Source organism: Mirounga angustirostris, unplaced genomic scaffold, assembly GCF_029215605.1.
Source record: "Mirounga angustirostris isolate CCGP_5_RB_7025 unplaced genomic scaffold, mMirAng1.0.hap1 SCAF_7, whole genome shotgun sequence".
In the NCBI taxonomy this organism is placed as follows: domain Eukaryota; kingdom Metazoa; phylum Chordata; class Mammalia; order Carnivora; family Phocidae; genus Mirounga; species Mirounga angustirostris.
The window spans coordinates 92062063-92076130 of NW_026991715.1; the positions used below are offsets into that span (position 1 = coordinate 92062063).

At 39.9% G+C, this 14068-nt stretch overlaps 3 protein-coding genes across 3 annotated transcripts in view; all 3 read right to left on the reverse strand.

The window, feature by feature from the left end:
- Positions 1 to 14068, reverse strand: part of NSG2 (neuronal vesicle trafficking associated 2) — a 117050-nt gene that overhangs the window by 81303 nt on the left and 21679 nt on the right. The window lies entirely within an intron of this gene.
- Positions 1 to 14068, reverse strand: part of CPEB4 (cytoplasmic polyadenylation element binding protein 4) — a 106013-nt gene that overhangs the window by 11600 nt on the left and 80345 nt on the right. The gene's annotated exons all lie outside the window — the stretch shown is intronic.
- On the reverse strand, positions 1811 to 13452 carry CUNH5orf47 (chromosome unknown C5orf47 homolog). The gene is made up of 4 exons (XM_045887363.1): positions 13170 to 13452; positions 4976 to 5061; positions 3491 to 3590; positions 1811 to 1830 (listed from the first exon to the last, which is right to left on the reverse strand). Exons 1-4 carry the CDS (start codon positions 13450 to 13452, stop codon positions 1811 to 1813), a joined length of 489 nt encoding a protein of 162 aa, XP_045743319.1.

The following is a 14068-nucleotide window of genomic DNA, read 5'->3' on the forward strand; positions in this document are numbered from 1 at the left end:
CCCACATTGGGCTCCCTGCTCCGCGGGAAGCCTGCTTCTTCCTCTCCCACTCCCCCTGCTTGTGTTCCCTCTCTTACTGTGTCTTTCTCTGTCAAATAAATAAAATCTTTAAAGAAAAAAAAGATATCTTTGTCCTTAGGATATATACACTAAAGTATTAAGGGATAATATTTATATATTATATATAAATATATAATATATATATTTTTAGAGAAAGAGAGAGCTTAGGGAGAGGGGCAGAGGGAGAGGGAGAGAGAGAATCTCAAGCAGACTCCACACTCAGCATGCAGCCCGACACAGGGCTTGATCTCGCCACCCTGAGACCATGACCTGAGCCAAAATTAAGAGTCAGATGCTTAACTGACTAAGCTACCCAGGCACCCCTTAAGGCGTAATATTTTATACACACACATACACACACAGAGAAAGAAAGTGTCTAAGAATGAGAAAGCAAATGTGACAAGATGTTAAAAATCAGTGGAACTAGGTAAAGGGTGTGCCGGAGTTCTTTGTATTATTCTTGCAACTTTTCTGTACATTTGAAATCATTTAGAATAAAGGGTTAAGAAGATGTTTATTGCCTACTTAATGGAATACAAATATTACTCACATGAGACCCTTTGAAATACAGTCTCAGTATATTTTTATACCTTTCTTCACAATGACTACCGTAAACAAGTTTTGATCAAACTGTTCATTCCTGAACATTTTCTTGGACTCCACAGAACTTGCTCATGTCCATGTCTAAAATATACTCCCCTCCCCCCACATCCCCATGTACAAAAGTCTGATTTCTCTTTCCCAACACCCAGCTTACTTTTCTAGTACTTTCCAAACCCCACCAAACTGGATGTAATCTCTCGCTAGAAATTCAATGAACCCAGATCATTAGCAAACCAAGGCACAACTGAAATGAAAGGAGAAAAGATGATTCACTTGATTGAAAACATGTAATATTTCAAAATAACTGTAGAATCGCCTAAAGAAATTCAGAGGTCAAAGATAGAAGGAAGATTTAAGGGTCATTTAAGGGTCATACACACAGTAATTGAAGCTATAAAAATGGGTATGTTGGGGCGCCTGGGTGGCTCAGTCGGTTAAGCATCAGCCTTCAGCTCAGGTCATGACCCGGGGTCCTGGGATCAAGCCCCACTTCAGGCTCTCTGCTCAGCAGGGAGCCTGCTTCTCCCTCTCCCTCTGCCTGTCGCTCCCCCTGCCTGTGCTCTCTCTCTCTCTCTTTCTTTCTGTCAAATAAATAAATAAATAAATAAATTTTTTAAATGGGTATGTTATCTCAGAATAAATATGTAAAGAGAGAGCAGAACCAACAATTATTCCCAGGGCAGCATTTGTTATTAAGTGGTAGCAAAAGGGACAAATAAAAAATATCCAGAAAATACGGTCAGGAAGGCAGAAAGAGAACCATGTCATAACCTCCAGGACACTAAGAAAGAAGAAAAATTGAAAGCAGTAGTAAGATAATATTAAATGTGACAAGTTCAAAGAGAAAAGGGACCTAGAAGATACAAACAAAGAAACAAACAAACCCACAGAAACCATGGACCATGAAAAGAGTAATTTCAATAGCACTGTGAATATGGGGCCCAAATGACGTTTATTAAATTTCAACAAATATTTAATGAGGGCTTACTATGTGCCAAGCACTGGGTTTCAGGAAGGAAACAGGCTGGAATTAGCAATAGGCATACACTAAAGGTTGGAGAAGGTAAGATGTAAAAGGGAAGGAAATAAAGCCTATATTTTACAATTGTTATATAAATGGATTCTTACCAGAAGATGATAAGAAGATTCACCTTGTGTAATTTGAGTCTAGGAACAACATAAAATATACAGAAGATTCAAGTTGGCCTCTAGCACTGGTTTTCCCATTAATAAATACATAGTAAGAAATAAGAATTATAATACATTTCTAAAACATTATTATTAGTTTTGTAATCTGGTTTAAAATTGTAATGCAAAATAATAAATTACAAAGTACTTGTTTATAACAGGCTATTTCTGGAAAACACAGAATATTATTTTAAGTTGCCAAATAAGCCTTACAAGATTACTTGACGTGAGTAATAAACGTCACAAGAGAATTGACAAGTTCAAGGTTATGGTCAGAGCAAAATTAGATGTAATCTGTTTATTAAAGTAACTGGATCTGGATTAACACCTAGAACAATGTCCAGGGTTTGTGTGCATTGCTCTGCCTATTCAAACATCCTTTTCACCTAAAAAACCACGGACTTCTTTTTTTCTCCTAATCCCCACTTCTGCCTTATTCTCTTTCTTAATTGAATAAAGAGTATCGCTATTCTGAACACTGGTTTATCTGTCATTATTGCAAACAATTTATGCTATTATTAATGCAATATTACACAAACAGTAATGAGCTTCCAGTGTAACACTGCTTACAAAATGGCATTCTATCCTAATTATCATCTTATGAAAATATTCTGGGGCACCTGGGTGGCTCAGTCATTAAGCGTCTGCCTTCGGCTCAGGTCATGGTCCCAGGGTCCTGGGATCGAGCCCGCATTGGGCTCCCTGCTCAGCGGGAAGCCTGCTTCTCCCTCTCCCGCTCCCCCTACTTGTGTTCCCTCTCTCGCTGTGTCTCTCTCTGTCAAATTAATAAATAAATAATTTTTTTTTAAAAAAAAGAAAAAATATTCTTCACAAAACTCAATTCTGCAGATTTACTGACTGTCAAAATAGAAGCTGTCATCAAGTGACTGTACTAAGACCTACAGAAGTGTTCAGCATGGTACCATGAGTATTAGGACAAGTATGTGAAGGAAAGGGAATAACTATTATGATCTACCAATTCATGTGGCATTATTAGTTACATAAATTTTATCCAACTTAATTGTTTGAGAATCCAGAACTTCCTATTACTTTAATAAGTATACTAGATTACATCTAATTTTGCTCTCCCACAATATCAATTCAATATTGATGCAGCTTTACAACATGGTTTAATTTATGAGTTGTTTTACAGGAATGAATTAATGACATCAAGGCCATAATTCAAGGGCAGTTTTGTTAAATACATTAAATTAGACTGCAGCATCCATGGAAGGAAGTGACTATATGAAGTGACACAGAATGTATTATTTTATATTGCAGTTAAAATGTTTTTCTTCATCAATATGGATGAGTTTTGTAATCTGTATTACAAAGCTGGCATTAAAATTCAGATTTAACAGACAAGTGTGTTCCTTTTGCTCAGTAAATTTAGTCAACATTTACCTTCTATGCTCCTCCACTCACACTTACACCTGTGGTCTAGTCTATGACTCAGTGCTTTAAAATGTTTTGTACTTTTAATTATGATGAACAGTGATAAAATGGTAGCTGCATTTCTATAGTTCTGTACATTGAATGTGACAATTAGGAAAAGTACTAGACTAGTGTGACCCAAGGGTGACTAAACGGTTAGGGAAGCCAGTCTTCTTTAATACAAGCAAAAATTGTGTTAACTTACTTTCACAAGATAGTTGTTGGTATTTTAGCCTGAATCTATATTTTTCATTTTCTTCAAGCATTCTAGAAATGACTTTGTACACTCTATTCCAAACTGAAACCTTAAAAATATAAGCACAGTTAAGGAACACTGAGCAGAGAAGCAGGAATACATTTTGACAGAGGCAACTGGCAGTGACTCAACCATGCTGCATGTCAACTGATATCACTATAAAACAATAATAGCACTTAGAGACCTGAAATTTGTTTCCCCATAATCAGTGATCTCTTCTGCTAACTTCCTAACATTTCCTCTCTGTAGTATTTATGTTAACTCTCATGGATGAAGGCAATGTCTATAAAGTCCTACCCAAGTTGTTCCAATACATTCAATTTTGTTTTCAACAGTTATAAAAATAGTGAATTTCTAGAGATTTTTTAATGTATTTTATTCTAGTTAAGAATTAAACATTTCTCCTAGGACATACCAAAGCAAAAATTACCAGACAGCATGAATATACTAGAATAGAAAGAATGAGAACTATGGAAGCAAAGAGATCTAGGCTCGGATTCTGGCTTTGCCACTTAATAGTTGCTTGACGTTGGGCAAGTGTTTTACATCTCAGCTAGTAATAACTTCATATATTGGATTATTACAATTAATGAAAAACATATGTAAATATATGAAATATATGTAAAGCACATACCCCAGTAAGTGACATATAGTAGTTATAAGTAAACATTGGCTATTGCTCTCTTCTCCTCACCCAAGGGGAATTGGTTCTTGGAAGAAACAGTTCTTAGTACAGTGGGAAGATTAGATGCACACTCAAAATACATTTAGGATGAATCACCTTGAATGTTATTTTATACTATGCATGGGTTGTAACTCATACAAACTCAAAGCTTAGAAACAATACAATTTTATGTGTCATTATCAACTAACAGCTTCTTTAAACCAAAGTGTAAAATATATGGTGGAAAACAAAGATTTGTAGAGCTAGTGATCTTGAATATGTTTAAAACACTCAAGTTACCGTGACATCTGGACAACTAGAGGTGAAAATGGTTCAGCAGTAAAGGTTCATCCTTGTTAGCTTTCCTTCTACCAACTAAATGTATATCCCTTCTCTTTAAAAGAGCAATATGACACCAGTATAGATACGTTATTCTTTTCTGTTAAGTCCATAATTTTCTCTTTATATTACACTATCTATCAAAGTTTGCTATATTCTATGAAACATATATTTTCATGCTTTGAAAAATCTCCCATTACATTTGGATTAAAATACGTTTATATCTTCAAACACTGGAAGGACTGTTCTCTACAGTTAATAAATATTTCCAAACCCAGTTCCATTTCTGCTAAATTAATTCTATTTTCTCATTTCAGTAAATTAAACTTTCAAAAGATGGAACTACTTTTACTGTTGCGTATCTTCACACATTTGTATTTAGAGAGGTTAATCTAAAATTCAAATATTGCTCATTCTCCTTTTTAATATACCTTTTTCTTTTTCTTCATTATTTTGGAAGCTTCATTCAAAGGGATGGGGAAATCAAACTTTTTAGCTAAATTCTTCTGGGGTAAGCCTAATTTTAAAAAAAGAGAGAGTGAAAAGGTAAAAGATCAAGGCCAGCACATATTTTAAATGATTCACTATCCTGATAATAGACACAATAATAAATGTCTCTTGAGTTGTCTTTGGGGATTTTTACACTTGTTGGTATATTTCTGTTCACTAGATAATACCAGTTTACCAATTAGCTAATACTATGCTGGGGGAGAAAACCAAGAAACTACCTTGGAAATGCCTAGGAAATCTCCTTTCTCTACTGATTTGAAAGGTGAGTCCCCAAAGTCAGCAACACCAAACAAATACCAGAAGCCACATCTTGACCCAATGCATCTCTATAGTTTCCTTTCTTCTCCATTCAACTCCAGACACACATTATGATTTCAACTCTCCCAAATACCTGTGGTTCCTCAAATGCCTTGTTCTTATCCTTCCCAGCCTTTGCACATGCTGTTCTATATGGCTAAAACACTCTGTGTTAGGCAAATTTTTACTTGCTCTTCAAGACTCAGCTCACCCCATCACCTCCCCTCTACAGTCCCCTGCACAGCACTAGCTCCAGGAACACTGAAGTCACATCACTTAGCACACTTCTATAACACATATTTATAACGTGTTTCCTCCACTAGGCTGTGACCTCCCTGAGGGCAATAGCTATGTGTGTCTTAGTTATCTTTCTACCCACACTATGAGACACATAGTAGGTACTAATAAAGCTTTGTCAGAGTGAGTAAGCCTCCTCCCTCTACTCACCAAACCATGCTGCCTTCCCAAATATTAACTGTTAGAAGAAAATCCAAGGGCTTGTGTGTCCAAGGGCAAAATCAGAAAACACTGAGCACATGTTCCCTAAAAGCCTTTATATTCGTCTGTAATCCGCCCACCCGAACACTTACCCACCTTATCCCTGCCCTACCACTACCACTCTATACCTGGCTTTCTTCCCCCCATTCAATATTTAGCTTTCCAGGAACCTTCTCTGATTTCACAAAGCACCCTATGCTCAGTTATCATGAGATTTATCATGTTGTTTACTTGGGGAGTGTGTTTTATTCTTTAATAGAGATCCAGTATCTAATACCATACACACTAGATATGCAGTAAGTATTCCATTTGCTAGTGAATTAGAGTATGTTCTAAAATGGCATTTCCCAATTTGTGAGAAGCATACCACTGATTCTGGGTGGCGCACAGACCTAGCACTAAAGAACCTTAAATCACACAGTGAGAAACTCATTCTCTTTCCCATTATTTTTCAATCTGATGACATCAGGGAGAAAGTATAAGTTTGAAACTAGTATGTTATTAAGACTTCTCTGAGATTTGCTTCTCTCTCTTTATGACTACAGACAACCTTCGTTAGACAAGCTATTTGGCTAGAATTTAATAATACTGCTTTGCCTTTATTACATCATTTTAAATTAATTTCTATTCGTGGCAAATGGTACAGGTTTGCCACTGAGATAATGATGTAAAGTGTTCTAAAAAGAAATTTAGTTGAGAGGAAAAAAATGCACATATGTAAATAAATATATTAAGTAAATGATAGTACTGATGATATGCAGATACAGCGTAGGAAAATAACTCAAGTCTAAGAATCTCTGTTCTTCACATACCCATATGTACCTTTTCCTCTAAATGCCTATGCCTTTGGAATACTATACTTGCATCATTCTCAAATGTTTTCCATTTGTAAGTCTTACCTAACCTAGACATTACTCCTTGAGGTCAGGATAGGAGCTATCATGTCTACCTATAATTATTGGGGATCTAAAATATGTCAAGGAGTATAGAGGATGTGAGAAAGAAAAAGACAAAATCATTTCTTCTATTTGTTTTGTGTACTTCACTAAGGGTAGCTCCAGTGTATACCAGAGACTTTGTCCCAACTTAATGTTTTCAATCTTTCTCTAGCCTTCTTTCTACACACTGTTTCTACACACTCAAAATATACTCCTAGTTCTTCCCTAATCACTCTCCATCACAGATCCATACCCAAGGCTATGCTCACACAATTTTTCCCACCTGTAATTCCCTCCTAGCTCAGCAATTCTCATGGAGTTCCACCACCATGAAGCCTTCCCTGATTCCCTTATTCCCAAATTATTCACCACTTCCAAAGCATTTATTTGTACTTCCACAAAAGCACTTGTCATCCTGTTGTATATAAATTATGAATATATCTCCCAAGTTCTGTGAGAATTGATTTATTAGTCTTGCTTGAAATGTTAGAAGAGTTTCCTGATTTGCCTGCCCCTGGATTTCTAAACTCCACTACATTTTACAGAAACAGCTTACAAAGTGTATCTTCCAGAAGTGTACCTGTCTCTGATTGTTTCACTCCACCATTCAAAAACCTTCAGTGACTATGAAATGACTGTCTCCAAGGCATTCTGCAATATTGTCCAAAACTTACTTTTCATTCATTCAACAAATATTTAGTCAGGCCCACTATATACTACTCACTGGGATAATCCCCCCTTTCCTCCAAGCCATCTCTGTTCATTTATTCTATATCAAACTCTGTGCTGGACACTCTGCATACATTCCATACTTCTCTTAGTCTTTGTAGTAACTTGTTGTGGAAAGAGCTATTATCCCCACTTTACATATAAGGAAACGGAGAATCAGAGTAGTTAACTTGGCCGATATTACACTACTAATAAATGACAGAGCCAAGATTATGTCTTTCTGACTTCAAAGCCAATGCTCTTGATAATCTCTACCTTCCACTAGCAATTTCTCCATTCATGTCCCTTGATTTCCTACCTTTATGCCTCTCCTTTCTCTAAACTATCAAAGCCTTTCTCAGGTGTCTTTCTTAGAGCATTCAAGTCGACTAGCTTGTATTCATATTATTCATTTAGAAGTTCCTTGACAGCAGAATATTCTGATTCTTCTATGTCAGTAGCACCTAATCTAGTGCCCACAGTGTGGAAGACGTTCAATGTTGTTGAATGGATAAATAATTTACCTACTTCCCCATAGAGTGGCAAGCATAAGTATTTAATAAACTTCCCCATAATATTAATATTAAATACACCCCAAGCTGAGTAAAACTTAAGCACTTTCTGGCTTGGTTTAAATATAAATATGTAACTCTATTCCTGGTCTCACAAGCACAGCAAGGGGGCTCTGAAGTTAATGGCTCCATCATCTGCCCAGCTGCCTAGCACAGAAACTTCAGATTTGGCATCAACCCTTCCTTCTCCATCTTTTATTCAGTCATTGATCCTCTGCTTTCTGTACTGCTGCTATGTTAGGTCAGACCTTTTATCTTTGCACTGGTCTACTATGACTGCCCTCTAACAGGACTCTGGCCTCCAGTGTCTCCCAGCCCAGCTCCGCCCTAGTTCTCCTTCCTCCAGATGTGACCATGTCATCCTTACCACAAAGGAGCAGCAAAAATCCCAAAATTTCAAAACCAAACTTCAGGGCAAATTGCATTATTGTCTTTTCCCACCCCAGCAGAGAAGTCAACCAGAGGAAAGCCAACCTAGGTCTGCACGGCGCTAAGTTACAACAGCATAACACTGGTTTCATAATCTCGGCTACCCAGTTACTCCTAACCCACATAGGTGGGGATCTCTAGCACAAATTCATGCATCCCTTCCATTCTGTCCCCCTCCCCTCTGGGAGCTTCTTCATCCACTTTCAGTGTTCTTCACTTTTAATCCACTATCTTGCTGATGGACTATTACTTGTCCTTTGATTTGTGGCACTAAAGCAATACAGGCTCTCGTTCGAATCCACTATCTTTTTTCCTGGCATCTCACCTAAGTTGTAGAGCTCCTCACCACCACAACCACTACCACCATCACCATACTCTCTTCTCTTCCTAGAATAAACCTTTTATCCTGTTTCAACTATTCAAAGAAGCTGGAAACCCAGGGCTAAAGTGTCTTCTACTACCCCTGGATTTTTTGATCCCTGGCAGAGGAGCCAGAAAAAAACAAAACAAAACAAAAACATGAGCGCCTTTTAACAATGAGGCCATTAGAGGGGCTTGGAGTCCAAAATCATGACCCTGCTTAGGTACCTCTGAAGGCTTCCCGCCACAGCTCATTCTCAGCAGTCAATCAAGTCACACAGAGTACAATTTCATACATCTAAATTATCAAAGTAAATTTAGATTGGAAGGATACCAAACAAAATATTTATATATTCCTCAACTTGGGCTTCAGTCTTGCCTGCCTCCAATTCAATCTCCCTTACATAGCATGGCCAAAGTAAATCTAACCCTATCACTTCTCTATCTTTTTTAAATTTATTTATTTGAAAGAGAGAGAGAGGAGGAGAAGCAGAGGGAGAGGGACATGCAGACTCTGTGCGGAACATGGAGCCCGATGTGGGGCTCGATCCCACAACCCTGAGATCATGGCCTGAGCTGAAACCAAGAGTCGGTTGATTAACCAACTGAGCCACCCAGGTGCCCCTCACTTCTCTTGTTCAAAAACCTTCAGTTTTGGACTTTCTGAGTCACTGAAGACAATGGGGAATGTAGAGTAGCTGACTTCCCAAAATTTCATGCCAAACACTTTCACATTTTGAAAATTCTACATAAAACCACACCTTCCGCATTACTTGAAGACAGAGAACACTGAAACTGCAAAATAACTGTTTAAGTAAAATAAGAAAAATCATTCAGTCACAGAAATATCGGGGCTCTGATCCCATATGCTCCAGCCCCACCCCAAGCAGGGCTTTGTGGCCAGCAGGGAAGAGAAGATGGACACTAAAAAAAGTGCCTGCAGGAGAGCTGGAGCAACCAACAGAAAGATTAAATCCACCCTAAATCTGAAAATAGTAAAACAAAACCCTACAGATTAGAGCAAAAACTACAGAAAAGGGATTTCAATGGGCAATTTAAAGGGCCAGACACCACATAAAGTACCAAATATGTCATTTAATGGAACTGACTCAGTTTACTAAGGGGCAAGCATGATTTAAAGGGACAGTTTTCCAATTGCATGACTTCCAGGGGAGAAAAAGAACAAAATTGAAGGATCACAAATTAGGTCACAAAGAAAACATCAGTAGCATCCATAAAAGTGCAGACCTTACAAACATTCAGATTATAATGCAATAAAATAGGGATGCCTTTGGCTCAGGTCATGATCTCAGGGTCCTGGGATCAAGTCCCACATTGGGCTCCTTGCTCAGCGGGAGCCTGCTTCTCCATCTGCTGCTCCCCCTGCTTGCTCTTTCTCTGACAAATAAGTAAATAAAATCTTAAAAAAAATAATGCAATAAAACAGTTTACTAACAAAAACAAAACAGAAAATTCCTGGAAATTAAAAAAACAAAACAAAACTTGAATCTATTAAGCAACTCTAGAGTGAGAAGGGTAATACAAAGTGAAATTACAGAATTTAAAAATATAGTGACAATGGAAACACTACATATTAGAATCTATGGGATTTAAAGTAGTGGTTAGAAGAAAATGCATTGCACTAAACAGTTATCAATAAAAAGGAAGAATAAAAATAAATGAATGAAATGTCCCACTGAAAAAAAGTATAAAAAGAACAAAGTAAGTCAAAAGAAAGCACATATAAGGAGATAACAAAGTTTCATCTTTATTATTTATCTTTATTTTTTAATGTGGAAGAGACTAGAAAAACAAGATATCTCATTAATAAATTGAAATCTTGTTTTTTTTTTTTAAATTAAAACAAACAAAACACTGGCTAACTTGATCAAGAAGTTCAAGAAGAAAGGGGACTATACATACATACAGAAAAAAATGACAACTGGGAAATAACCACTGAAACACAAGACTTTTTTTTTTTAATTATAAGATACTACTTTGCAGAATTCTATGCAAATAGATTTAGAAACGCAGATGAAATAGAGAATTCCCTAGGGAAATATAGATTACCAAAATTGACCCATCAGAATTAGAAAGCTTAAAAAGAGCAATTTCATAGAAGATATAGAAAAAGTTGTTAAGAAATTATTCCACAAAAAGCACTAAACCCAGATGATTTCACAGAAAAATTCTACCAGGTAGTCCCACTGTTCTATAAATTTTTCCAGAGCACTGAAAAAGAAGGAAATGTTTGTAATTCCTTGTTTGAAGTAAGTATAACTCTAATACCTAAACCAAATGAAGAAGTACAAAGAAAGAAAAACTACAGATCACTATCTCTCATGAATACCAATGTAAAATTCTAAAGAAATTACTAGCAGAGTCCGAGCTACTTTAAGAAAATAACACATCATAACCAAGTAGGATTTATTGCAGGAATGCAAGGTTGGTTCAATATTAGAAAATCCGTTTATATTATATACCATACTAATAAATCTAACAGAAAAATGTGTTTATCTCCATAGGTCTGAGAAAGCCTTTGACAAAATTCAAGACTCATTTACTATTAAAAAAAATGAAGAAAATAAAAATTGAGGAATACATTTTAATATTTTTAATATATATGCCTTTGTCCTAAAGCCAGCACCTTATTTAATGAGGAACACTAGAGGCATTTCCCTTAAGGTCAGGAATAAGGCAAGGATGCCCACAATCTCCACTACTATTGAACATTGTACTCGAGGTATTAGTAATGGATGTAGTAAGACAAAACAAATCTACTGCAGGCATAGGAATGGGTAAAAAAAAAAAAAAAAAGAAATGAAATCATCTCTATTTACAAATAACATCACAGTATACCTGGACAATCATTAGTATCAATAATAAAACTTATTCTAATAATAAAAGAATGCAGTGAAGTGCTAGGATTGAAAGTTAACATACAAAAACCAACAGGCTAAGTGAAAGAAGATAATCAAGAAATCTCACATACTGTATGAGACAATTTATATGAGATATCCAGAATAAGCAAATCTATGAAGATGGAAAGTTTAGCATTTGCTTAGAGCTGGGGTTAGGGGTAGGGGAGGGCAGTGAGAGGGAATAGTGAGTGTTAATGGGTATAGTGTACAGTACTAATAGGTACAGGTTTTCTTTTGGGGCATTAGAAATGTTCCAAAATTGAATGCGATGATGGTTGAACAACTCTGTGAAAAGCATTGAGTTGTACACGTTTAATAGGTGAGTTGAATGAACTGTGACTACCTGGTAGAATTTAAAGAGTTTCTCCATAAACTCTTTAAAAAGCACAGGTGGAGGGATAAGCCTTCAAAAAAGAAGAAAGACTTCTCCAGAAGATAGAAATGCTCTATATCTTAATTGTGGTGGGTGTTACCAGAGATATAACTTTATCAAACCTCCTCAAAATGTATATAAAATCAATCCTAAATACAGTTGATTTTTTTTTCCTTTCTTTTTCTTTCTTTTTTTTTTTTTTTAAGAGATCAAGAAGTGGGGCTCCTGGGTGGCTCAGTTGGTTGAGCTTCTCAGTCTTCATTTCAGCTCAGGTCATGATCTCTGGGTCCTGAGATCAAGCCCCACCTCAGGCTCCACGCTGAGCACAGAGTCTGCTTCTCCCTCTCCTTCAACTTCTCCCCGTTTGTTCTCTCTCTCTCTCTCTCAAATAAAGATCAAGAAACTTCCTATATATTAACAATAAATAGAGGGGATTATGGAGGAGGAAACCCCATTTACAACAGAAAATCAAACACCTAGGAATCAATTTAGCAAAGATACACGCAAGACCTATAGGAAATTTCCAAATCTAGAACATTCCCAAGAGACACAAAAGCAGACTGAACAAATGGAAAGACATCCTATTTTTAGAGAGGCAGTGCCTCAACCTGGTAAAGACGTCAGTTCTCCTTAAGCTAATATAAAAATTCAGTCACTCCTAGGGATACCAACAAGCACGCCTTGGCTCCCCTCATTGTGGGGGACGCAAGTGGCTCCATCCAGTGACCACTCCTGTCAGTCTGACTACATGACCGGCACGTGCCCTTCGGCCCCCTATCCGGGACTCGCGTGAAGCCAGGGACCCGCGGGGCTCATGAGTCGGCCCCGCGCAGGCGGCTGGACTGACAGGAGGCCGAGCCTGGCCGCCCACGGCCCGAGGGGCCCCCAGGCCGCGGGCCGCGCGGGGTTACCGCAGCCGGGCGGAAAGGCTGACAGGACGCTGACTGGAGGCCGAGGGCTGAGGCGCCCACCGCCCCGAGACCGAGGCTCCCGCCCGCCCACCGCCCCCTAGGCAGCACCTGCTCGCGCCGCAGGCCGGGGACCGCTCCGCGCGCTCGACGCCCGCGCCGGTGGGGAGGCCGCGGAGGCCCGGGACGGAGGGCCGGGGGCCAGCTCCACGCGGGCCGGGGCCGCCGCCCGCGGCTCCTCGGGGCTGCAGTCGGCCCCGCGCCCCGTGCTCCCGAGGCCCTGAGCCCGGCGGCCGCCGAGCTCCAAGATGCCGCCGCACCGGTGCGAGCCGAAGCGTGTCACGTAGACGAAGCGCGCCAGGTCCCGCTCCTGCTCCCGGCCGGCCGCCGCCATCGCCGCCCTGGTCGCGGAACCGCCGCCAAGTTTCCTCAGCGACCCGCGGAGCGCACGGCCGGCGACCGGGGACGCGGGCGGACTGCGAGGACCGGGCGGCGGGGGCGGGGCCAGTGTGCACGTGCGGGGGAGGGGGCGCGCGCTGCAGCGGGACCGCGGGGCGGGCCTGCGCAGGTTGGGTGCGCGAGGCCGGCGAGACGCCGGGTGGGCAGCGGGGAGACCGCGCCTGGGGCGGACCGCCCTGCAGTGAGGCGGGGAGCGGGAAGGGCTTGGTTGGGGCGATGGTGGACCGCTCAGCTGGAAAGTGGTGCTAAAGTTTGGGGACCGGATCATTGTGGGTAGGGAGCAGACTATGGGGGCACAGCCCTCTGAAGAAATGAGCTGAACTCAAATGAGGGTAGGGGGAAAGGGAGTGGGCCACTGGGGCACCCTCCCCGCGGCTGGGTGTGGGGAAGGTTTCCGAGTGAGGAGCTGACCCTGGACTTGACCACTCTGGAGCGTAGGTCAGTGAAGTTGGGGGCCTGGGGGAGGGGAGAGGAGACAGCACCCTTTGCTGCCGGAGCGTTCCAGCGGGACCTTGGCCTGGTATATGTTGCGCTGGGCCATGGGCCTAAGG

What these genes read in the sequence shown, in the direction of transcription:
- CUNH5orf47 (XM_045887363.1), bottom strand. Translation starts at nt 13,452, where the DNA reads ATGGCGGCGGCCGGCCGGGAGCAGGAGCGGGACCTGGCGCGCTTCGTC. An exon ending in CCGGCCTGCGGCGCGAGCAG is followed by an intron (nt 5,062 to 13,169) that starts GTGCTGCCTAGG and finishes TTTTAAAATTAG; the next exon opens with GCTTACCCCAGAAGAATTTA. An exon ending in TAATGAAGAAAAAGAAAAAG is followed by an intron (nt 3,591 to 4,975) that starts GTATATTAAAAA and finishes TATATTTTTAAG; the next exon opens with GTTTCAGTTTGGAATAGAGT.